At 42.3% G+C, this 26,466-nt stretch overlaps 1 protein-coding gene across 1 annotated transcript; it reads left to right on the plus strand.

Moving 5' to 3' along the window:
• Nucleotides 1–83: 83 nt before the first annotated feature.
• Nucleotides 84–26,229, plus strand: clint1b (clathrin interactor 1b). The gene is made up of 12 exons (XM_056731595.1): nt 84–277; nt 9,938–10,042; nt 10,361–10,457; nt 17,116–17,224; nt 17,835–18,005; nt 19,537–19,717; nt 19,973–20,192; nt 20,985–21,066; nt 22,991–23,068; nt 24,492–24,745; nt 24,995–25,169; nt 25,406–26,229. The coding sequence occupies exons 1-12, from the start codon at nt 237–239 to the stop codon at nt 25,753–25,755; spliced, it is 1,863 nt and encodes a 620-aa protein (XP_056587573.1). The 5' UTR covers nt 84–236; the 3' UTR covers nt 25,756–26,229.
• The last annotated feature ends 237 nt before the right edge of the window (nt 26,230–26,466 follow it).

The raw sequence follows: 26,466 nt of genomic DNA on the forward strand, positions 1-26,466 counted from the left end.
ACGTTTCCCATGATTCCGTGCAGGACGTCATGGCCGCGTCTGCGCATCCCCTGACGCACAATACGCGTCACCGTAGCAACGGGCCGATCTGATCCGCTGTTTTCCGCTCGGCTGTGTCGATCAGCGTTTGAGAGGCGGAAGGGGGGATTCTGTTATTATCGGTAACAGATATCCGAGTCGACCTGCGGACCGGGCGACGCGACATTGAGGCGGAGAGGCCCTGCTAAAGCGCCAGGATGTTGAATATGTGGAAAGTCAGAGAGCTGGTGGACAAAGCGTGAGTATTTTGCTTTCTAAAGAGCTCGCGCGTCGGTGCGGAGGCCCGTTAGTTCTGTAGGTGCGGAGCCTGTGACGTCACACCCTCAGCTGATCGCGAGCTCTGCACGATTATATTTAATACCTTTACCGTACCCTTAACGATAGCATCTTCATTTTAAATTTTGCTTATTGAACAAACAAATAAACAATTTCCACATTGTCCCGGGTGGGTTTCTTTTTGGGAGGTGTCTCAAAACCCATTTGGTCTGCCTAACGATATCTAGAGATCATCTTTGTGCATTGCAGGCGCGTGAGGCATTATCGGATCTTATAGCCTTACCCGCCAAAACTATACGCGCAAATCAATGATAAGAAACGCCGACTAGGTCAACAGTACACTAGGGTGTGTGAGAAGGGGTTTCAAAAACACTTTGGTCTGTTCTCAACTGTGGTGTCCCGCTAAAACGTTGCACCAGCTACACGCAAACAATGAGGCTCACTGCCAGTGTTTTCGTATTGTGCAGGACAGTTTGTGTCCAGTTGCTTTATTTGTGTGTGCGTGTATAATGTGGTAAGTGTTGTCAGTGAAATGTTGTTCAGTTACAACAGCTCGCAGGGCCCGTTATTGATGCTAGCTAATTAGCCTGTTAGCCTATCCCAAGTCACCATGCTAAAGTTGTACATCAGGAATTATTAACGGCATCACTTTACTTTCTCGTGTTAGTGTCATCACATGAACTCTCCGTGATATAAGAAAAAGACAACTGACTGTAAACCCTAATATTGCCTTATAAAATTACCACAGTATTATTTGTAGGCCTTGTTTTGACTCCAGTGTTCTTCACTTCATTGGTGGTCTTTTCACTCCATCCATCTTTCAGTCCAACATGTTTAAAAACGCTCTTTTGGTAAAAGGTGCAACCTAAATATTTCTCAACAACATCAATATCAGTTTGATTTGTACTAATCCCAAATTAAATTGTTACAGTCTCCAGTAAGTTAATATAATGCACATTAGATGGTCCTGCACAAACCCACAAAATAAATTTAGAAGAATGTTGGTAACCGAACAGCATTGCACCCCATTGACTTTCATGATATGAACAAAAATCATTCAAAATATATTATTTTGTGTTCTACAGAAGAAAGAGTCATATCGTCTCATCGGAATATAAAGTTTTAAGGTTCTACCTGCAGTTTTGAGATGAGAAGCTTCACACAAATTGTTGCATTGCATTTGATTTTGTACATAAAACCTTTGTTTTGAAGTACCAAAATGTACACAAAGCATAGAAAAAGCATCACATATCGTAAATAAGTTGTCAATAACAATGTGTGTATCGCTTAATAGACGAACCTTATATTTCCAAGGCTACAAAATACACGTTTTGACAACATGTTTATTTTTGGATAAACTATCCCTTTATTGGTTTGCTTATCTATAGCCAAATTGATATTTGACTGATGTTAAAGCCACAATATGTAAATTTGGACCGCTAGACGGTGCACTTTCAAAACAGCAACAAAAGCGCAGCTATATGCTGTATAACCACTTCTGCATTTGCATGTTGCCGAAGTTTCTCTAACCGGAAACTGAGGGTATTGCGGAGCGCCGGATATTAATATAAAGTCATTTATATGCGACCAATACAAGGGAGACAAGGGACTGGCCATTATTTTAAATATTTAAAATTTCTCTGGATTTGCACATTCTTGGGATCATTAAGGAAAATGTAAGTACACAACTGCATGAAATATTTCACATTGAGCGAGTGATTTGGGGTCATTTCGCAGTAAAATTCTTGCATATTGTGGCTTTAACATTACTTTTTTTATCGTGTATGTGGAGGTTTTGGCTTACAGGGACTTTGTTGAAATTTCTGCTGTAACATTCTTGCAACTCATTGTTCATGAATTCCAATGAACGCAGTTTATAAAGTGTAAAGGTTGTATAAAGTGTAAAGGCCAGTGAACATTTTAACTTGCCTGTCACTTATTCTTTTTACCCCGTTGTGTTAGTTTGTCCCATTCAGTGACACATTTGTGTGTGATTGCTACTTCCCTTCATCAATGCTGGCATTATACTTGAGAAGCGTTGATTCAAGTGAAGTAACTTTTTGCAAATTAAGTCTGTAATGCAATTAAATACACAGTGAAATCCAATTCAAAATCCAATTTACTCAAACATTTGAAGGCATACAGAAATTTGGTTGTTTACTGACAGGTTTTTGTGTGAACATTTTCCAATGATACACAAATGATCTGAGCCCTCCTGCGCAAGTGGCCATTCCACATGTTAATAGTTAAAGTTAGTTGTGCTTACCTGACATTTATGTACAATTTATGTGATGTAAATATCAAATTCTAAAACAATGGCAAATGTTGTACTAACGCAGGCTGCATTTGACTAGGGTACCTTAGTTCACATAGGGAGGAAAATGATTTCTTTCTTTCATGGTATCAAGTAGGCTTCAGAGTCTCTGCTCCTCTGCGTGCCTGTTGCACAAAACAAGTCCTGAAGTCGAGTTACTGTAATGGATGCCACAACTGAAGGCATGAAAGCATGCATGAATTCAGCTGAAAGGATTGGTGGATATTGATATAGTTGCCCTTCTCATAGGCATTCAGTGTCTTATGTTGGGTTTCCCGTCTTCGTATTTTCCTTCAGTTAGCAGTGGCATCCAAGGTAATAAATAAAAGAAGAATCTCAAGTTCATTACACTTGTAAGCTTGGCGCAGCACGTGAGATAGTTATTTCTGCAGTTGAATATTGATTGATTTGAATTCAGGTAGAACTGCGTAAATTTACTGTGATTTTAGTTAGGTTACTTACTGCATTTCAGTAAACGAAATGTTAGGGATTTCTTACACCATATTAGCTTGTCAACTGAGCTATGTTAATTGTCTATGTGAATGCACCAGATGGATGAAAGTAGTTAGTAGAATTGTTACCAGTATAATTTCACATAGTCAAAATAATACTATCATCTCCTAGAGCAGGGGTAGGCAATTCATTTTCCTAAGGGACCAAATGAGAAACTGGCATGGTTGTAGAGGGCCGGACCAATACACTTAACTCAGTTCTGCCCATTACACATATCCAAAAACTATACGCTCACAAGGTCACGTCACATTTTTTTTTTATTTTGGGGTGAACTATCCTTTTTATGTCATTATTTCCATGTCGACATGTCATGCTTGTCTCGTGACCCACCGCAACATCAGCTCTGTACAGTATAGTTCTCAGCCTCACACGTCATGCCCACGGACAGTTGGCTTAAAGTCAGATGCATAAGGAACACATTTATGGAAACACTTCAGCATGTTCAAAGTCCTCATCTGATTGGTTGAATTTCACAGGATTTCCGGGAGACGTGCCTGTGCGTTCTTTAACGGTCCGCCTGGAACCTGTCGTGTTTACAATGGTTGCAATAGGAATTCATCACAATCGACTAAATGCTTAATTTTTTTAAGCATGCGAGGTTTACAGCATAAGCGTATAAACATTCTTGTTGCTGTTAACTTTTGACACGTTCGTACACTGGTCTGTTACTGTGGGGATATTTCCACACATCTAAACATGAAGAGGCACAAAATGAAATGTGAAAGGTTACTTTACCTGTCAGTCATATGGGCGCTTGGCCAAAAAAAGCGGCGAAAGGTATACGGTAAACGGTATGAGATAAATAATGTATTTGGTTGTCTAAACACCTTTTTATAATGATCTTTAATCAAACACGATGGGTGTTTACAATGCAATGGTCGAGCCTGTACATCTGCACTTACTTTATTGCTTACAGTTTGTAATGTCTTCAGGTTATTGAATTTTTTTTAGAAGTTAAAATTTTGTTAAACTTAAGAAAATCCCTCTGTGATTTATGGACCACATCATCTTGTTGAATGTGTCAGATTATGTTGCCGTAGATATGGGTTTGCTCTTTTGTTTAGCAGTCAGGAGGAACTTTATTTTTATGGTGGCATCAAGATTCCAACCACTTTACTTTACAGATACAAATAATAAATGAGGCTTTAATCCCCCCAGACTAAATCCAAGTGTCTTTTTAGCAAAAACAAAAACGTTTTTCCATTTTTTTGGTGGATTTATTTACAGAACTGCAATTTAATATGCATTACTATGTGTTCAGAGGTGCATAATGAAGTGTTATGTTGTTAATCATTTCCATATCTACATACACCGCGGGTCCCCTTACATGGAAGTCACTATGGTGTTTCTACAGTAGCCCTAAACGGACAAACTGCTTTACAGAGTGCGTTTTGTAAATACGGTATCTCCCTCGGCAAAGAAACAAAAACATGATGACATCTTAGTTCTGTGTCAGCCACCGTAGTGCTTCGGAAGGGGGAGCAGTGGAGTGAGCCATTGGTTGCAATATGCAGCCTCACCACAAACTTTTCTAAATTCTACAACTGACCTTTACGTTGAAAAAAGGATCACAATATATCGATACATGATCAGTATTAGTACAGCCTAACCCTTGAGTTTGGTTTTTTTGGAATGTAGTGGTCCTGCGAACTTGACGGCCAGCTGAACAGATCCACCAATCCTTACTTACTTATACACACCAATACTTAGTGTAAAGTCAACAACAGTCAATATATCTATCTGTTGCTTCCTTTTGTAACACTTTGCTCTAGTGAGTGACATTTTGAGTTCTCCCAGAAACCTCAAAAATCTCCAGCCTCACTGAATTTCCAGTACCTCTTTTATGTACTTTTTTTTTTTTTTTCAAGAAGGACCCAGTGGTAGCCCCAACTTGGAATCACCCATCTCCATAATTCCCTTCTCCTGGGATTTTATTCCTTAGCAAACTTTCCCTTGTCCAGGTATTGTGCCTTTCATCTGTTTGCTGGTGCTTACGTTCCCTCTCCATCATACTTATTATAAACCACCACCATTCTTATCCTCATCTCCATCGCAAAGCTTCATCCAGACCTTTGCTTCCCTCTGAAGCTCTAGGTAGTCTTTTTAGTCTGAGGTGGCGGAGCAGAGAAGCTGAAACCACTCGGAGAGCTTTCATGTTAGGCTTCTTGAGTGTGTTGCAGGCTTTTTTTGCAGGCCATAGCTCCACACTGAATGTGTAAGTACGCCCATCCATTGCCAATGAAAAACAGCTAAGAAAAAGAAGTGGAGAGTAAATCTCGGCAGGCCCATAGAACAAAGAGGCTGCGGATGCAAAAGATGGCACGACGCCCCTACGCCTGTCTGTGCCCCCTTCTCTTTGTGTGGAAGAAAGCTTGCCTCTTCTTCTTTTGTCTTTCCTGCATATTGAATATTCTATTGGAATATGCGTTGCGCGGTACACAGTGCTGTACGTGTGTGTGGAATGTATTTATGTCGGTGTGGCTGCTCACAGACCGTTTGCTCACATAAACCGACATCATTAATTATTCAGTTGTATGAGGTTTTCCCTGTAATCTTGGGCCAACTTTGCAGCGCAGTTTCATACGTGCTCTAGAAATGCAGCGATTGTTGTAAACTCTTGTCTTTGAAATCTACTGTCAATAACCTTAACTTTTTGGATCTTACCTAACATGTATGTTCGTGACCAAGATAGTAAATGAGGTGTATGTTTAGCTGAAGTTTTTAAGGAAATATTGCTGTTTAAATTTTTATTCAATAATTTTTTTATTTTTACTTACTTTACTTTATTTAACTTACTAACATTGTAACTTTATAAAGTAGGTAGAATTTGATTTTTTTTATGTTCGATTTTATTACTTCGTGCACTTAGCCAGTGTGGTGTGATTTGCAACTGCGTACAACTGATGTGCAGTCGTCATCACTGTACTGGCCACAATGCAGACATAAAAACTGAAAAAATATAATTTATTTGAGTATTATTTGAAAAAACTTGAACTAAACACAAATTAGAATTGAAATAAATTAATTAAATCTATAAAGTAATTCGGAAGGTAAATAGAATGGCAAATGCTTGTATTTTAATTAAAATATTTTTTTAAATAATTTGAACATGAATGTATAATTTTAAAATATAAATTGAAAGACAAATTTTAAATATTAATAAAACTACCATACAATTAAAACAAAAAAACTTGCTGTTGACGTCTCGAATTTTGGTAACAACGTTGCAATCAGAAAATTAATGTAAAAATAGACTCTCATATAATACTCAGTTTGACCATGTGAAATTCAGCATCTTCTTTACCAACCATTTGTTGCTTAAAAAGTACCCTAATTGTGAATACCAGTGTAACACTTGTTCTTCCTTTTAAAGATAAGCCCTACTCCCTTTAAGTCAGGGGCGGTGGAATCAGAGTGGCAAATGAACGGTTATTCAAACAAGATTTAAAAATAAATTATAAATATTATGTTTGCATGATGTCCACCGAGGCGAGGCATACGGCATGTTTTTTTTTTCAATTGTTTCAAATAGAAATGCCTTGTTTTTTGAAAACGCGAGTAGCTGGCGTTTTTTTTACGCTCAGCGCCGGTGTTCTGACAATTTATACTAACCTTTCAAATTTTGCTACTCCATACAAAACAGGACTAAACCCTCCCTCAACCCTTACACCTAAGTTACCCAATCACAACACGAGGGTAGCAAAATTCAATAGTTAGCAAAAATCGACAGAACACCGCTGCTCTGCGTTTTTCCCACGCTCAGCGCCGGTGTTCGACCAGGCGCCCAGAGTTGAAAAATGCTCAACTTGGGGCAGAATGCTGTTTCAGCAGCTCAAAAGCGCCCCGATGGACACAGCCTTTAAGGGGCTGCATGTTTTTTTAACTGAATAAAAAACTAAAGATATTGACCCGTGTCCTGTTTACTATCATGTGTCATGCACGTTCATGGTGACATAACATGAATGCCCACGCACCAGGGTTCAATAGAATCAAGCTGAGACACAAACCAATGCTGAGAGGGGCGTCAGAACAATCGCACTCTGATACACACACATCACATACTACAGTGTTTTATTCAGTGTTACCGATATTAGCCAATGCGAGCTGCCAGTCTTCCTGCTGCTATCTTAGTCACGTTGTTCTTTTAACCTTAGAAATTTCCGTGCTCCACTATTGTACTTTCTTTCGGACATTTTGCCGCTATGTGGTCTAGCATCAGCAGTCATGTAAATAAAAATGATTGACATGTTTTCGCCTGCAGCTGATTGGACAGATGTGACCCAAATGTCACATCTATCCAATCACCGGCTTATTATAACGGGCCAATGAGGGTCTATTTTTTGTTCCCATTTACATCAATATAAAAAATAAAAAAAATAAAAAATCTTGACAATCAGAGGCCTCTAAACAGGTGGGGCCCCTAGGCTGCAGCCTAGGCATGCCTGTGCATTAAACCGAACCTGCTTTTAGTCTAACCATAAACTCTTTTCTGCCAAGATCTCATCCTCCGAAACTATTAATAAACAACATTCTCTGTAATAATAGGTCATATGTCTTAAAGTTGACATTTTGGCAAGCTTCTTGTTTTCTTTATCTGATACTTACACACGGTTAGTCTACGTGATTTAACAATGTCTGAGGTATTATACCAAAATCTGACGAGAGATCATTTCCAGATACACCGATTTCTTCCAGTTTAAAACACAGACACATTTACTGTGATGAAGCTGTTTGTAAAATGTCAGTGTGCCTTTTTATAGAAGAGTGCTAGTTAGGCAATGTAACATCCTTCCTTGCCAGCTGCCACACAATTAGATCCATCTTTTTACTCATCTACACCATATGTGGAGCATTGGCCCTTTGTCTGAATTGCCTGAATAACATCAGCAAGTTTGAAGTCTTACTTTGGAAAGTGTTTACATTTGTATTTGCTCTACCATTAACTCGAGCTGATCTTTCGAAAAGAGCAAAAACTCGATAGTTGCACAGCTGAGCTGGATTTGTTTCCTAGTCCTGTTGACATAGCTAAGCCAGTTGTGCTGAAGTCACTGATTTGGCTCAGACGTCCTCTCTTCGAGTGATTGTGAATCAGCTGTGCTGTCTTCCCAGACCACCTGCTTTCACGATCCAGCGGGGTGCATGTCGCCCACCTGCCAGCATTTCTGTTTTTATCACATTTCAACCCAACAAACTGCCAGTAATAACTTAGAAAAATTATATTTATCTCTTTCTATTTTGGGAATGAAATGTAGAGAAGGAAGCCTCTTTTTCACTTTAATAATGATTAAGAACAATCCCTCGCAAGCTGTTATTTCTGTCATGACAACTCTCGGAGGGTTAAGCATGGTAGTGTTCATGACATATACATGTTTTTGGTCTTGCAGGAATTAGGGCTGGATGATATGGCCAAAATTAATATTGCAATATTTTTCTTCATTTGGGTATAATTCCAATAACGATATGAATAATATTTCCAAAAGCAAAATGTAAGATATAATTGGAGAGTAAAATGCTGATCAAAATCATTGTAGATGCCAGGATTGTGTAAAGCTACATAATAAATATGATTAAAATATAACCTTTTAATTATCAAATATAAGAACCATGTTACCAATTAAAGAGAGAATAACTTTTCTAAACATAATTCCATAACTTCAAAATGTGCTTTAAAGCATATGGGGATATCTTCAATTCTCTACTGGGGCACAGACCTCCCATTACTTCAAACTTTTTTCTTGAAAGCCTGCTTTTGACATATTCATCTAAATTAATAATCTTAATTTATTAAAGTGGCCATGACTCAGACAGTTTTTGCATAGACAGTATTTACAGAATAGCATCTTAGTCTTAAATTTGATCACATTTATAAAAGACAAATACAGCGGTAAGATTATTTCCGAAAACATTTGACATATTTAAAACAACTCAAGGGTCAGTAAATGATGACAGAATTTGTATTTTTGGTTGAACTGTCCCTTTAAGTCTGCTTTTCAAACTGTTTTTCATGCCTCTGTCAGTTCTCAGAAGTGATTTGACATTAACAGGGTTGTTAAAATCAGTTAAACAATAAGCAGTATTTGTCATTTGTTTTCTTATGCGGTCGGTCAGTTGTCATTGGGAGTCATAGCCCCACGATTCATTTTAGTCAACTGACCAGAAAAGATTTTCAGTTTCTCACTTTTTCCCCATTTGATTAAGACTGAATGACTAGTTCTGCAATCCTAAATAAAGGCACATTGTGTCCTTGTCTTATCCTGCTACGCTTCCTCACATCTTAGGTTTTGAGGAAAGCATGATAGGAATTACATGAAAGGTTAATGATGCATCCTTCTATGCTTTGAAAGTCGACATGAAGTACATTTGGGAAATGTCCTGTGTTGCAATCTCTTTCAAAACTTTCAAACTAAAGGCTGTTTTGATTTTTTTCAAATAATAAAACCAAGTAAATAAAACAGGCAAAAGTAGATTAAATGGCAAAAAAAGATATACTTAAAATAAACTGCAACCTAAGACTGGTGTTGTTTGACATTTCAAACTGTTTTTCAAATATGAAATTTTATACAGAAGATTAGTGCTGAACTGAACCATCATCGCCTCTTTCTCACACAGGGCTGCATCTGAACACATTTAAACCTTGGCAGTCCATTTACCCCAGTCAGTACAAAAAACAGACCAGAAGTTACAGTCTTAAGAGTCACGCTCAATAAATATAACGAATTTTTGAATGCTTTGCCTGTGGTGATTTTTTGTGGTCATTACTGTTGTTTATTCCTGTTTTTTTTTTTTCATTCTCAGCACCAACGTTGTAATGAACTACTCTGAAATAGAGTCCAAGGTTCGAGAAGCCACCAATGATGACCCATGGGGCCCGTCCGGTCAGCTGATGGGGGAGATTGCCAAGTAAGTACTTATTCTCAGCTGTTCTTCAATGATTTTCCTAAGAATGACCCAAAAGGGCATTGTGTAGGGTAGTTGCTTCAGAAATTTATTTTGATCTCATTATTGATAACTTACCAGCATTGCATCAGGCCTGAGATTTGAGATCTTCCTCTGACAGCTTTGAATTTCCTTTCTAGAAAAAAGTGCCATAAGATACACTTTATTAAAATCTGTTTCATTGCCATCTCTGAACATCCTGCAGGACAGGTTAAGAAGGTTTATCGCATTAAAATTATAAGCAGCATAGCAACTTGACTTTTCCCTTCATTCATCCAATAGATCCACATTCATGTATGAGCAGTTTCCTGAGGTCATGAACATGCTCTGGACCAGAATGCTCAAAGATAACAAGAAGAACTGGAGAAGAGTTTACAAGGTACAGTTTACTGCTCATCTAACATCACCTTCAACTTTATTCGTGTTTGGTTTTTCCATGTCAATTTCATTTCAAATTACACATCAAAGCTGTCTTTCTTAACCTCAGATGTTCAAATTTGGAAGTGGAAAAACAATACTTTAAAAATGATTTAATATTGTGTTGTCAAAGTTGACAAGCACATTTTATACTTTTTTTTGGTTATATACAGTATTTGCAAAACCCAGTGATAAACATAAAGTGTGACAGATAATAAGGATTTAAGGCAAAAATAAAAATATACAATAAATTTATCTCCGTAAATAAATGAATATCTCTGTAAACCGTCTTGGTTACGTATGTAACCTCAGTTCCCTGATGGAGGGAACGAGACGTTGTGTCGAGAACGACAGATGGGGTTCGCCCTTGAGAACCAATCAACTCTGACTACTATAGAAAAGGCCAATGAAATTTGGCGAATGCAATTTGCATGCCGGGCTCCGCCCCCGGAAATCCGGTATAAAAGGAGGCCGGCGTGCAGCATTCACTTACCTTTGTTCTGAAGAGCCTGAGACCTCTCAAACTGCAGCAGAATACGATACGTGTTCGTGGCATAAGGGACACAACGTCTCGTTCCCTCCATCAGGGAACTGAGGTTACATACGTAACCAAGACGTTCCCTTTCTGTCGGTCTCTCGACGTTGTGTCGAGAACGACAGATGGGGTTGCCTCTGGAAAACGCTACAACGCTGTATCGCGTCACAATCTCTAGCGAAGCGACGGTAACAAGCCTGGGCGTGTCATCTCGAAGCTTTCGTGAGACTGTAACCTTCCAGTGTGGTGGTCGGGGGGTTCCAGAGCTTTCTTGGAGAAAGATGGGTACAGCCCTGACCGGTAACTTTCACGGACGGGGCCTTAGCTCTCTATAGGCGAGAGGCCGTCCAGATCAGTTTACACCGGGTAAGCGCGACTCTTAATCAGAGAAGCGCTACAGAGGCCACCTCCTACCCGTGGGGAGGAATATGGTGGATATAGGTATGGTCTCGTCCTTGGAGGAGAACGCATGGAACGTGCGGACTGAGTAGTTAACCGCGAGGTGGAGGCCCACCTGGGGAAGCTCATGGGTTACCAGGAGTGGGAACCATTCTCATGAGGATACATCAGACGGAACAGCCCACGGAGGGGGTGTTACAGACGTCCGGTAGCACTAGGTCCGGTTAGAGCTATCTGTGATAGCTCACATGGTATCCCGGCCTAAGGGGGAAGGCTGCTCTGCCCAGCCAGCCCCCAGGGGGTGCTTGTTTGGTGATGGATGGAATGCCTATTCTTAACCAGTGTCTGGGTAAGAAGGGAGGCTGGTGAGGTACCAGTTTCTTAGCGATGTGTTCGGGTAAGAAGAAAAGGTAAATAGCACACTGACCCAACCTGTTAGAGGGTGGAAAGGTGCTTTCGCAGGCATACGCCCCCCCGGATGCAAGTCCTACATGTCGCCACGCAGGACGTGGGCTGACACCGGGTTTACGCGAAGGTTGTTAACCCTTGCGAAGGTGTTTGGGCATAGCCCAACCCGCAGCTCTACAGATGTCTGCTAGAGAGGCGCTTCTGCCAGTGTCCAGGAGGTGGCTAAACTCCGTGTGGAGTGAGCCCTCACTGCCAATGGGCATGGGAGATTCTGAGATCGGAATGCCGTCGTAACGGCGTCCACGACCCAGTGCGCCAGCCTCTGTTTGGAGACAGATTTCCCCTTCTGCTGTCCTCCAACAGACACGGAGCTGGTCAGAGCTTCAGAGCTCTGCGTGCGGTCCAGTACGTACTGGACACAACACTAATCGGGTTGGGTCTTCCTCCCCTATGGGGAGCGCCTGCAAGTTCAACACTTGGCCCCGGAGGGAGTAGTGGGAACTTCTTGGGCACGCATCCGGGCCTGGGTCTCAAGATAACGTGAGAGTTTCCAGGGCCGAGTTTAAGGCAATCCAGGGACACGGAGGATGCTCGGTGGTCCCCTACCCTCTTGAAGGAAGTGAGCGCCGTCAGGAGGGCCGTCTTACTCTATGAGGAAGATCGGAACCTCCGAGGGGCTCTTTGGGGGGCCCTGAGGCTCCCCAGGACCACTTAGGGTCCCAAGAGGGTATGGAGCGGAGATGAGGCGGATTCCGCCCTCTCGCTGCTTAGGAACCTGGTGACCAGGTCGTGTTGCCCTAGAAACTTTCCACCGACTGAGTCGTGATGAGTGGCAATAGCGACTACATACACTTTCAGTGTGGAAGGGAGATGTTAGTCTCCAGTCTCGTGAGGAGGGGAACACAATCCTGATCAAGCACCTCAGTGGGTCTTTCTCGTTGAGAAAGACACCAGGACGAGAAGAGGCACCGTCTAGAGGCGTGTAATCGCCTAGTAGATGGGGCCCTAGCCTGGGTGATGGTCTCAGCCGTATAGGGGGAGTAGCCATCTTAGGATCTTCTCGTCCCGTCTAGAGACCAGACATGGGTGTTCCAGAGGTCTGATCTGGGATGCCAGAACGTGTCCTTCCCCTGAGAGAGCAGGTCCTCTGTCAGGGGAATGGTTCAGGGGGAGTCGCTGTCCAGAGCATCGGCTCTGAGGCCAAGTGCGGTTAGACCGGTGTGGTGTAACCAATAACACTTGGTGCTCCTGCTCCCTGACCTTGCACAGAGTCTGTACAAGAAGGCTCCTGGGGGGAAGGTGTGCTTCGGCCCATCCCGCGGCCAGCTGTGCGCAAGGATATCCGTGCCGAGGGCAGGGACTATCAAGCGGGCAAATGGTGGTGTTACGGGAGGTGAACAGGTTTTACCTGGGCCTACCCGAACAGCCTCCAAATGAGCTGGACTGCACGGGGGTGGAGTCGCCACTCTCCACGAGGCATAAACTGGCGAGAAAGCACGTCGGCTGTCTAGTTCAGTTTGCCCGGGGTGTGTGGCCTGCAGGGAACGAGTCACCTGTTGACTCCACCGGAGGAGGCGTCGAGCAAGTTGTGTTTAGCTGCTGTGTGCGAACGCCACCCTGACGATCTGTATTCGCTACAGCTATAGTGCTGTCCTCGGAACAGCACGTGCATGTCTCGCACGAGAGGCCGTAGCCTGCTCAGTGCAAGTAGCATAGCCCACAACTCTTGGCAATTGATATGCCAGCGCAGGCGGGGGTTCGTCCAACACCCCACCTGCGTGCCCGTTGCACACTACACCGCACCCCTGCAGGGAGACTTCAGTCGTCACCACGACCTGCCTCATAACCTGCTCAGAGGGACCTGAGTCCGTCGAAAAAGTCATAAAGACTAGGGGTTATGGTGCGTCGGCATCAGGGCGGCATCACCATGCGCCTGCTGCCGGTGTGCCACGCTCTCCTCGGAACTCGACTCTGAAACCAGTGTTGGAGCGGTGTCATGTGCATCAACTCGAGGGGTATTAACCCGCGAGGACGCCATGTGTCCCAGGAGCCTCTGAATTGTTTCAGGGGGACCGCTGTCTGCCTAAAATGTTCATTTCAGACAGTTCAACACTGGTTGGGCACAACTGCGGACAGGTGTGCCGACATGGTGACAGAGCTGAGTTCCATACCGAGAAAGAGGATGCTCTGCACTGGGGAGAGCTTGCCCCTCTCTTGGTTGACCTGGAGTCCCAATCGACCTAGGTGCCAGGGGGCACCAGGTCCCTTTGTGTGCATAACAGATCTCGCGAGTGTGCCAAGATAGGCCAGTCGCTGAGATAGTTTAGTACCCGCTCGCCTTCCTCCTCTCAGGGAGAAAGGGCGGTCAGGGACAGACCGAAAGGGAGGACTCTGTACTGATATGCCCGCCTCTCGCACGCGAACCGTGGGAACGGCCGGTGTCGAGGAGGATCGAGACATGAAAGTAAGCGTCCTTCAGGTCGATTGCCACGAACCAATCCTGACACCTCATAGATGTCAGGACGCGCCTCTGTGTGAGCACCCTGAATGGCAGCTTGTGAAGGTGCTCTGTTCAGGGTACGCAGCCTTTGGGGGCAACCCGCCGTCTTTCTTGGGAACGATGAAGTGCGGGTGGTGACCCACTGAACATCTTGGTTTTGAGGGACGAACTCGATGCCTGTTTTGCCAGAAGGGTGGTGACCTCTACCCGAAGTACGGAGGCGTCCCTGCCTCTGACAGAGGGAGAGATGATGCCCCGAAACTTGGGTGAGTCTCTGGCGAACTGGATCGAGTAACCAAGACGGACCGCCCTCATTAGCCAGCGAGACAGTGTGGGCAGCTCTCGAGCTCCCAGGGACTGTGACAGGGTGACCAAGGGGACGGTCTGCTTCATCATTCCCACGGGGGGTGGTTCGTCGGCTGGCGGAGCTAACCATGTCGCGGGGAGTCCCCGGAGGGAAGGTTTTTGCTCCGCCTGTTTACCTGCCTGGCGGGACAACGGCACGCACTGTCGGTTTGAGAGTGGTGACGGCTGTCGTATGTGTACGACCTCACGCCTCGCCAGGGTGTGAGGTCGGTTCGCCGAGCACAGTCCAGTGGAGTGTGCGATCGGCTGCAAGTAAACCCGGGGAGAACAGAAAACTCAGTGAGTAAGTGGGCGCCAAGCCCTAACAAGGGCCCGGCTTTGGTGACGAGGCAGGAGTCGTCCCGTACCGACCGATCAGAGCCGTGGCTGTGAAGGTTCGGGCCCGATGTTGTTCTCCCTGGGGTCTTCCCGTCAGTGTCCCTTCTCGCGAGGAGGTTGCTGACGGGGTGGAGGTTTCCCCCTCGACCTCTGCTTCCGGGGTGCCGCCTGTGGGGGCACAGGAACCGGAGCCGATGTCGAAAGGGTCCTGGGTTGCAGGGAAGCAGACGTCACGTGAGATCTCGGAGGCCTGTAGGCGGCCGAGTCGCGGCGTGAAAAAAATGTGGTTAATTGCCACTGTCTGCTTCGCCGTCAAAAAACTGCTGAGCGCAGTCCTCGACGGTGTTACCAACAACCCACCCTGCGAGATGAGTGCATCAAGAAAGCGGACTTCCTTGCTGTCACTCTTCTGCACAAGGTATAGCCGGGGGTGTCTCTCCTGGACCACTACCGTGGACATCGTCCGACCCAGGGCCCGTGCCGCCGCCTTAGTCGCCCGTAGAGCGCTGTCAGCGGTGGCACGGAGATCCTGCATTATACCCGGGTCGGCCTTACCCTCGTGGAGCCCTCTCAACGCCCTGGCCTGGCGGACCTGCAGGATGGCCAAGGCATAGAGAGAGGAGGCAGCCTGGCCCGCAACATCGCAAGCTTTCGACACCAGTGATGCCGAAGTCTTACGTGCTTTGGACGGTAGGAGTGGTCGATCCCCCCCCAGGTGGTAGCCGTCCGCGGCACAGGTGCACCGCAGGCGGACGTTCCACCCGGGGGATCTCGACGCAGTCCTTGGCTGCCTCACCATCGAGGGAAGTAAGGGAGCCGGAGCTGGTTTCACTGGAACGGTCCGTGAGTGGAGCGTTCCAAGTTTTACACAGCTCCTCATGCACCTCCGGGAAAAACATGGCACCCGGGGTGGGCGCGGTTTGCACCGCGCACCGACCTCGGGAACCACGCATCCCCGGGTTAGCACGGATGACATCACTTCTGCTTCCTCCTGAACTCGACCGCTGGGGGTGGAGTTTGGATTCGGCAGAGTCGGATGCCAGTCTCCCTCCGATGCTGCGAGCGACATCTCATCTACGTCACACATCGTTTCCGAGTGTGTGCGTGAGGATCCGGACGGTATGCCACCGCCGGTTGGGGAACGTTCAGAAGAGCGAATCGGGGTGCGATCGGCCCGTGAGCACTTGGCTGGCGGGTTTACGTTCGCAGAGTTCCCCGTATCACTAACGCTGCTAACGTGGGTGGTCATCGGGGCCGTAGCCACAGATGTCACAGCCCGGGTAGCAGACGAAATGGTGGCTGGTTCCCGTAGGAAGACAGCCACCCGTGACCGCAACTTCTGAATGACAATCTGCCCGCAGTGCAGGCAGATGTGTCAACAAACGCTGCTTCAGTGTGCTGGACGCCCAGACACCTAATGCAGCGATCGTGTCCATCCCCCTCCTCGATGAGGGTGCCGCACCCAAGAGAACAGCGGGACATGCCGCGCTGGAGAATGCTCAGTCAGTCCTGAAAAGGACTTTTAGAAAAAATCTCTAACACCTCCGGAACCGCCGAGACGCCCAGGGGAAGGTCGCTGCAGGAAGGGACGATCCGCTGTAACACGTCGTAGCACCAGCGTGTAGTTGTAGAGGATTGAATCCTGAGTTGTACTCATGAGCGATGGCTCTGAAGAACAAAAGGTAAGTGAATGCTGCACGCCGGCCTCCTTTTATACCGGATTTCCGGGGGCGGAGCCCGGCATGCAAATTGCATTCGCCAAATTTCATTGGCCTTTTCTATAGTAGTCAGAGTTGATTGGTTCTCAAGGGCGAACCCCATCTGTCGTTCTCGACACAACGTCGAGAGACCGACAGAAAGGGAAATACATTTACCGAGATACAAGGTTTCAGAAGGACAGCAGTGATTTGCTGATACAAATATCTAGTGAACTGGTATATGCCGAAATATACAGTTTAATTCATGCAGGAAAACGAGATGTCTTTTTAATATGTTAATAAAATAAATAGCCTGATTATTGCATATTTTTAATAACATTTATCAAAATTTGAAATTGAGATGTTTTTTTCACCAGTCTCCCTTCTATATGTCTAGACCTTGTTACTATTAGCGTACCTCATCAGAAACGGGTCGGAGCGGGTGGTCACCAGTGCCAGAGAACATATCTATGACCTGCGGTCTTTGGAAAATTATCATTTTGTAGGTAAGTTTAAAAAGAGGGTATTAACAGCTTAAAAAAAACACAAACAGGATTGCTTATTAATTTGTAAAAGGTTGTTAAGTCTTGATGTTCAATCGGTGTGTAAATGGACGAATATCAGCAAAAAGATTTTAATAGTGTGGCAGTGGATGGGAGTTTTCACTTGTATTTGTTGTAACACTGTCATTTCAGCTGTAATTAAAAGGCAAATGTGTGCATATGGTTCTTAGCTGCTACAAATGTGCAGTTTTTATAATGAGGGAAATATTTGACATCTTGCTGCAGATTCATAAAGCAAATCTGTAAGCATCTGTATGTGATCTGTTGTAGCCTGCGGTGCTAGCCAGATGGCATTTCAGTGTTTAATATCGAATAGCACCAGAAACATGTAATGATTTTCAGACATTCTTGACATGTTGCTCATACTTTTCAAGAGACTCAGCATTTCCAATTCATACTTGGCCAGACCGTGTTTTTTGTGTTGCATTAAATCCCAGTAAATAAAAAAAATTGGGAATGAAGAAAGGGGTTTTGATGTTTTCAGAATTATAACAAAGGGAAAAAGATGTATAAGATGTAAATATTTTAGCTGACTTTTTTCCTTTTTTGGTAGATGAAAATGGAAAGGACCAGGGCATCAATGTACGGCAGAAGGTCAAAGAAATGGTAGAGTTTGTCCAGGATGATGACCGGTTACGTGAGGAGAGGAAAAAAGCCAAGAAGAACAAGGACAAATACATCGGAGTGTCTTCAGACAGCATGGGCGGCTTCAAACAAAGTAACTGTAAGTGATAACATAACGCAGATTTAGTTCAGACATGACTCTATTATGATGTGTTTGCGTTGTCATATATGGTCGATATGCAATTTAATGTCAGCTAAAGAGAAGTACACAAAATGCTTCCGGTTGTTTCATCATTTGGAAAGACGTGTCGATCGTGAGCCCACCTGTGTAGGCTTTATGTGTGTCATAAGTCAACTATAAGGGTCACGCGGCACTGATGTTTCCCGCTACCATTGCAAACGCGCACAGTTCAGATCGTCTATCGGCCTAACCCTAATTTATTTAATATATGCATTATTCACTTAAATTACATTTTGGAATTGAGATGACAAGAGGTAGCATATTCATTAATCAGCCAAACAGCCATATACAGTAATTTTTGTATGTCTGTAATCGTGGTGACTGGTCCACTCGGTAAGTTTTTTTTTGTGCTTTAACCAAATCACACACAAATTCCCTTTAGTGACAGGTCACCTTTCGGGGTGTTTTTCATCTGTAGAAACTGTAATTTAAACCAAAAACTGAGATACTTTGTTTCACTAGACGTCCCACAGGGATTTGTCTTAGACCCTCTGAAGATGTTTCACAGCGTTCAGCGATCCAACAAATTCCCAACGGATTCGCTTCTTCCCACAGCTGATCTTTTGATTAGAGCTGTTTTGATTTCAGGGCCATCACTTTTTCAACTTTGCTCGCTGCCTCATTGGGTGATGCTCATAATCACTTTCATGCAGAAATAATCAGATCTCTGCTTTTTGTAATGCAACATGTTGTCTCTCAGATCTGTCTAATCAAGAGAAGATGCCATGTCCCTTGTCATGTCATTAGTGTTGTTGCTCAACTTGTGTTGAGAAGTCAAGAGATTGCTCTTGGTTTCTGCTTTGATTTAAGTCACATTTGATTTGGTGCTCTGATTTGTCACTTTATTATCTGAACTACAGTTTTGAACTGCCAATTAACGCTGCCGTGCCAACGGTGGATTTCTGTTGCAAAAGATATCAGAGGGGGCGGAGATCTCTTTTATTTAGTTGAGTTTTTTGTAAGGTGTGTTTTCCAAATTTTCGGATTGTTTACCAACATATGATCAAACCTCATCAAGTCCGTTGCAAGTGCTTTAGATAACCTGCCTATTACACCCTAACCACCTGCAATCTATAGCAACTTTTTCACTGGTATAGCGCCTTGTCATTAAACTTGTTACTATATATACTGAAATAAGTTATTGCTATTCTCGTCATAGTAGAAACTTTTTATGCAGACAAGGCAAATTCTCGAGTGGTTTTTATATTCATAAGTCAGCACTGTTTGCCTGCTCTTAGAAAAATCCCTTTTGGGAATCAGGTGACCGATTTCTTTCGCGGATCAGGTGCCTGATCACTTATGTTAATCATCAGGTGCTGAATCATTCAAGACTGTACATACTAATATTTGATGCTATTGGTGGGGTTATTCATTGTCAATTTTCACCCTTTTATGTTTAATCTGCACAATAAATGAAGTGACTGATTTAAATTTACATACACTTTTTCAGCTGGAGAGAAATTTGACTCTGAATCCAAGAACAAATGGGACGAGGAATGGGACAAGAACAAAAGCACCTTCCCCTTTAGTGAAAAGCTCGGTGAGATAAGCGACAAAATTGGCAACACCATTGATGACACCATCAACAAATTCCGTAAAAAGGAGAGGGATGACTCGCCTGACAGAGTCAGGTAAATTCACGTGTCCTTTCTGATATTGAGTTTCTCAGTCCATAGAATTAAGCTTCATCTAAATAATAAATGAAAATAACGGCTCATATTTTTAGCACATTGATATTGTATCTTTATGTAAATCTATCTATCTATCTCTGTTTGTTTGTTTATTTATTTACTTAAATTTATTAAAGGCATGGATGTTTTTTCTCTTTTTTTTTGTGCTACAGCTAATGTATTCATTTTATGTTACTGTGTTGCTTCACCCTGTAGTGACAATGAAGAAGACAAAGTTTCACGGAACGGTCGACCTGCAAAGTCAGAATTCAAAGATGATGAGGAGACGGTAACAACAAAGAGCGTCCAGATAACACAGACCACAGATACTAGCACCACACGCAAACGCGGCGGAGTCCCGTCCAAAACCGTCGATCTGGGTGCTGCTGCTCACTACACTGGTGACAAAAGCAGCCCGGATCATGACATCACAAAGGTGCAATACATATCCTTTGGAGAACCAGAAGTCACTTTTTTTAATTCGAGCAACTTTAGGAGATAATGTTAAACAGGATATTTCAATACCTTACAATATACAATATACACAGTTATGTCAATTTTGGGCTGAACCTCATATCTCCATTTTCATGATTCAATTTTTTTTAATAAATCATTTATTTTGATCGCCTTCATGTTTGTGGAGGAAATGGACACAGTGTTATTTTCCATTCATCCATAAACTATAAACGGGCCATGTTTCAATCATTAAAGATCGTCATGCAGAATTTAAACGATAAAAAAATCTTTGAAAAAACTTAATTTAATTATAGATAAAGAAAGTGTTTTTAATTTCTTTTAAAGTGGCAGTTTTGGAAATACAAGCTTTCCAACTGACGGTCTTAAAAAAAAAGTTTTCCTAAAACTATACTATATAAGACATTCTTATATTTGATCTTCTTTGCAACAATACCTGATTTCTTTAACTTTATTCAAAATGAATCCCTTTAACTCAAATATGTCAAGTGACTTTTATCATCCAGCCTTGATATGCTTTTCCAAAACATGTCTTAGTTTATTTGCCTTATGTCTCTTAGATATGTCATATGTAGAGAAAATCTATTTATTTATTATCTGTCTACAATTTTTTTCCGTACTCATTGCTCAAGGTGATATCTTGGCATTGGCAGTTTGTAAACCCGAAAACATTTTCAAGTCTTCTTAACTGATTATGATTTGCTGCCTCCATGTGGTAGAAATGAATTGGAACATTATTATTTTCTGTTTTCAGGAGTCGGACAACCAGTCATCCAGCACAGGACTTGCTGATCTGTTGATGGTGGATTCTGCCTCAGGTCAGCCAGTGTTCAAAGGTAAATACATTCTCCACATTAACAGTATGTACTATTTGGATTCTAATAACTTTGATGCTCAAACATTTTTTTTAAGTGCATCTGAATAGGTTACATGCGTCTCCATGCATTCTTATTGAATAGACCTAATGAGAAGTATAAATGTAAAAGAAAGTTTATGTAACTTGTGATGTTTTGATGACAAAGATCATGAACACATTGTGGAGGATCATACTTGAGAGGTGTCGTCAGAACAGTCTAAGTGCCCCAGATGGGTATGGATTTGAGTGTTTATGGAATAGAGAGAGGGATGCACAGATGCTACTGTCCATCCGTATCTTGTCACCGGCCTAACAGCTGTGCTGTGTCCATGAGAATCAGTCAGGAAGTCATGAGCTGTCACGTCCTTATCGTGGGTGTTTATATACGCAGGGTCAGAAATAAACTTTATGCCACACATGGTCATAAAACTGTATTTTGCATCTTTTTCTTTGCATACTGTGTCACTCAATATAAATGAAAAGAACCGGTTTCTGTTTCTCTGTAAAACTTCACCCGTCACAAACATTTAGCACCCCATCTTGATATTGTTCCTCAATTTTGTGGATTAACGCATCAAATATTTTACATATGTTTCCCCCCAGTGAAGTTCTGGAGATGTTATACTGTGTTCACACATGTAAGTCATCATGGATGAATTTGTTAGTAGACTTATGGCTTTCATTACTCTGGTTAAAGTATCGTTCTTACAGTTTGGCCTTGAAGGCTTCATTTTGTAGTTTCTAAGACAGCTACTGGCCAAGTCAATCTGTTAAACTTGTGGCACTCAGCAAATGTAATTTTTGAAACCTGTGTGTAAAGTATGCATATGGCAAGGTGCATCTGAGTTCTATGTTTGCATCAGGTGTTATAAATGTTTGCACCCACTTATAAACACTATTGTATATAATGATTTTAGGATCTCTAACTTAATGGGATAGTTCATCGGAAAATGAAAATTCTTACATCATTTACTCACCCTCATGTTCTTTTAAACCTGTATACATTTCTTTCTTCCAAATGTCTTTCTCTGTATTTATTGAAACAATGTTAGCAATTTTTAGTTCTGGGGCATCAGCTACTACAATGGTAGGACTTTTATTCTGTTGAACAAAAAATTATATATTTTGAAGAATTTAGGAAAACAAATTGTTCTCGGGCACCTCTGACTACCATTTAATTCTTCCTACTATGATGGTCAATGATGTCCCGGAACTGAAAATTACTAAAATTCTTTCAAATATCTTTCTTTGTATACAAGAATGAAATTACATGAGTGTGAGTAAATGTTTTGGATGAACCATCCCTTTAATGTAGTATTCATTCGTTTTTGGAAAGCTGTAATGTCATTTGATTTAATGACTCTGAAAATGGTTAAACCAAGTTAAAAGTTATATATTTTTAAACTTTTTAGAAAATATGTATACAATCAATGTGAATGAAACAGCTTTTGAGTTTCAACAAAATCAAACCTCAGGAGTGACAAAGTCTTCCAACAACAATGTGAAAGACTGACAGCATGACAAGCATATAAAAACTGTGATAAAAATCAAGGTCATCACATTAAAAATATTTTGGATGTTTTCCTAAATACATGTAATATTGTATTGCTTAAAAGTGAATATGAACTTGTTTTCTCAGAATGAAACAAAAAAGATCGGTTTACCTATACACATATCTATAATATATACATTTAGAATGTACATTTACTAAATACTTGTTGGTAAAATAGCCAATTTATGGTAATTTTTTTAAATACATGAACATGTCCCGACATCATGTCATTGAGCCATAAATAATCTGATGCACTGTGGATTTCTCAATATCCTGGTTATTATTATCACATTTGGATAATTGCTTTCATAGGAGTGCAAATTTGTCATCTAACCTTGTTGATGGTTTGCAGGTGGAAGCTCAGACCTCATCGGTGACTTCGCAGATTTTTCATCACCTGCCGCCTCTGCTATTCTCCCTTCAGCAGCTGGTACGTGTGAACAACCGCACGTCACACTTCATGCACAATGCTAATGTGCCAAAGGAGCCAAATTGAAGCCTTGCCAGTCGGGTTGAATTGAGAGAATTGAATTGAATTGTGTATTTCTCATGCAAAATGTATAGTTCATTTAATGCTCGAAAGATGATCTGATACTGGCCAGTCTCTGTGGAATAAATAATGTTAATTAAATATTAATAATCATTAATTATCATTATTAGTTTCTCTAGTTAAATATTATGTCAAACTTCGTTACTTTTTCACAATTTTTTTACAATCTCCAACCACTTGTACCACCTAGATGTTTTCAACTTCTGCCCTCACAAAAAAACATTCAGAAATAGAAAACATGTTCACAATGGAAAAGATGTTTTCTAGGATTTTTTTATGTAAATCACATTTTATTGTCATTTCAAAAAGTCGCTCATTTGGTGCTTGGGTGTTGGATCTGCACTTTTCTATTTTGGATTTCCAGAATACTAATATTATTGCAGACTTTCCAGAGGGAAATGGGTAGGCTTAGGTAAACCCTATCACGTTCTTCAGCGGTCTGGTGTCCTCGTGTTCTCGCTCTGCGTCATTAATAACAGTCAAAGTCCTGTTCAAATACTCAAGAACAGAGACCGCATGAAAATACCCAGGTGTGTTCTCGATATCAAGGAGGCATCGAATGCAGCCTTGCACGCATACCTGCTTGAAGTCCCAGAAGTCACTGCGGTGCGTCCATCCAAGTTTGTTCTTCCGAGGCTGCCTCGCAGGACTTTTTCACAAGAACACAGGTCCGTTCTATGCGTTCTTGGAATAGAAAAACGGCAATGGTCTTCTCTCTGTGGGCCTTAGATTAATGCTGTAGATGGGCAGTTGGACAACAGTTCTGTTGACTTGTCTGATGTACGATTGGAGTAGCAGCGTACACACGAAACAGTGAAATATTGATGAGCGACTGAGGCGTCCAGATGGAGCGGCTACCTGCTGAGTGTTATGAGCACAGACACACGTCAGCTCCCATCATACATGCCCCATCTGCCCTGACAGAGACACACTCTTTAAAAGAGCTGTGTGTGTGTGGATCCAATAATAAGAGCTCATGGACAGTCATGAAGAAACGGGCTGTAACCTTGTAGGAACTGACACAAGTCAATAACAAATGTATCTTTGTGGTATTGTAACGTCCAGTGTCACAAAAAAGATTGTGCATTTTATGATGGCCAAAGATTAACAGATAAGCACATCGACATTTTCTAAAGAAACTTTAATTTTATACAATTCTTTTGATGTTGGGGCACATGCGTGTGTTCATTGGCTTATACAACAGCTTCAAACTATCTTGTCCTATACGATTTTAGATCCACAACTGTTGTTTGTAACACATATCCAATGTATTGTTTTGTTGACGGTTGTCTGTATTTTCCAGGTTCCGTGTCCACTGGCAATGGGGAGTTTGGTGACTGGAACGCCTTCTCCTCCACCAGTCCCCCTGCCTCCAATGCCCAGCCTGCAGTCTCAAACCTGTTCATTGATGTCAACATCCCGCCTGCCCCAACATCCAACCAACCGCCTTCCGCTGACCTCTTTGACCTGATGGCCAGCAACAACAGCAGTCTCAGTGCGTCCCAAAGCATGACCTTCAACATGTGCTCGCAGACTGCAGCCATGTCCAGATCGCAGGTAAACTGCCCCCTCCTACAATTATTTAACAATTATTCATATAATTAAGTTTAAATTATTTTCAGAGTTGTTATCTTTGTCATTTTTGATTAATAGTGATGTTGTTTTCATTCGGGTAACTAATGTGTTCTTTATATTTACTAACCATCTTCAGAATCATGTCACAGTACAGTGAAGGAACTCAATGTAACTGCGTTAAACAAAAAACTGGATATTACAGCAATTTATTGATTTCTCTTTTATTTGCAGACAATAGGTGGTCCATTATTGCACCAGCAGATGGGGCTACAGAAATCAGGAGGAAGGGTTTCCATGCCCGCAACCTGGTCAGACCCGAGCGTGAACATTAGCCTGGATTTCCTTTCTGCAGGCTTGAACCCACCAAAGCCCTCACAGCCCACACTCAATACAATGATGCAGCAAGGTAAAAAACATTTTAAGGGAACAGCTCACAAAAAATGAAAATTCTATTTTCTTTTACTCACCTTCAAGTTCTTCCAAATCTGTATACTTTTCTTAGTACTGATTTGGGAAAAATGCTAGTCACGAAACAGTTCTTGGCCACAATTGACTACCATCATATAACTATATATAACTATGACATGCTGTTAACAGCAATAATCTCATGTAATCTAAAGAATTAATTTGTTTCTTATCTAGGTGTTCAACCGCCATTAAACATGGTAACCCAGAATTTTTCCGGAATCACACTTAATACCCAGCCATCGGCAGCTACTGCCATAGCAGGAATGAACCCCATGATGCCCGCAGGAGGAGCGTTGGGCATGGGAATGCCCCCTACCATGGCAACAGGCGCTATGGGAATGGGGTCTGTGGCCATCGGAGGCATGCCTGCCAATCAAGGACTAATAGGTATAAATATGAACATGGCACCCACTGGAATCGGCCTACAAGGTGTGCCCAGCATGGGTATTGGTCAAGGTATGAATCCCGCCCTGGTGCAACCTAAACAAGATGCCTTCGCAAATTTCGGCAACTTCGAAAAATGAAGGATGATCCAATTCCAGGGGGTTACCGGTCCAAATACACCTTCGCAAAGAAGGAGCTGCATCCAGTAATATGGACAAAACGGACAAAACGAGCCAGTGACACAACACTTCAATCATTTGTCCTTATACATTAACAGATAACCAGAAAAAAACCAGAATCAACTTTTCATTCCTGTTGGGTTGGTAATCGAAGGGCGGATTTTTTTTGTAAATGGAGCATAGCATATTATATACTTTAAAATACGGCTGTATACAGTTTGGTACGTTTTCCCACTGTCTAGAAACTACATTTTTGGTCACGGCCCCCTTTCATCATTTCAAATACGATTGCGTTCAGAAATTACCTCATAATTTGAATTATTCATGCTGTGATTTTAAGACTTCTAGTGGTTGACGTTGTAAATATCTTGGTATGCAGAAAATAAATTATTTTACTCTGTTCTCAGATGGTATGAAATGGGACAGATTACCACAGGTCCTTAATATTCATTTGTTTTTATTGTTTGGTTGAGTTGTTACCGTTTGTCTGAGTCACTCCTTAAAATCCGTTACCACTCCAACTTCTTTTTTCACTGAAATGAACTTTCCTCTGGCATCATTCTGTAGATATAGTTTCTGATTTTTTGTGTAGCAAGACCGAGAATGAAAACGTGTCTGAAAGTGCAACGGCTGCCTTTTAATAAAAATGATGGATGTTAAGGTTTTAAATGT

Source organism: Triplophysa dalaica, chromosome 19 (genome assembly GCF_015846415.1).
Source record: "Triplophysa dalaica isolate WHDGS20190420 chromosome 19, ASM1584641v1, whole genome shotgun sequence".
Taxonomy (NCBI): domain Eukaryota; kingdom Metazoa; phylum Chordata; class Actinopteri; order Cypriniformes; family Nemacheilidae; genus Triplophysa; species Triplophysa dalaica.

Coding starts and splice junctions, on each gene's coding strand:
- clint1b (XM_056731595.1), top strand. CDS start 237: ATGTTGAATATGTGGAAAGTCAGAGAGCTGGTGGACAAAGC. Junction 10,043..10,360: donor CTGATGGGGGAGATTGCCAA/GTAAGTACTTAT, acceptor TTCATCCAATAG/ATCCACATTCATGTATGAGC. Junction 17,225..17,834: donor GGAAAATTATCATTTTGTAG/GTAAGTTTAAAA, acceptor CTTTTTTGGTAG/ATGAAAATGGAAAGGACCAG.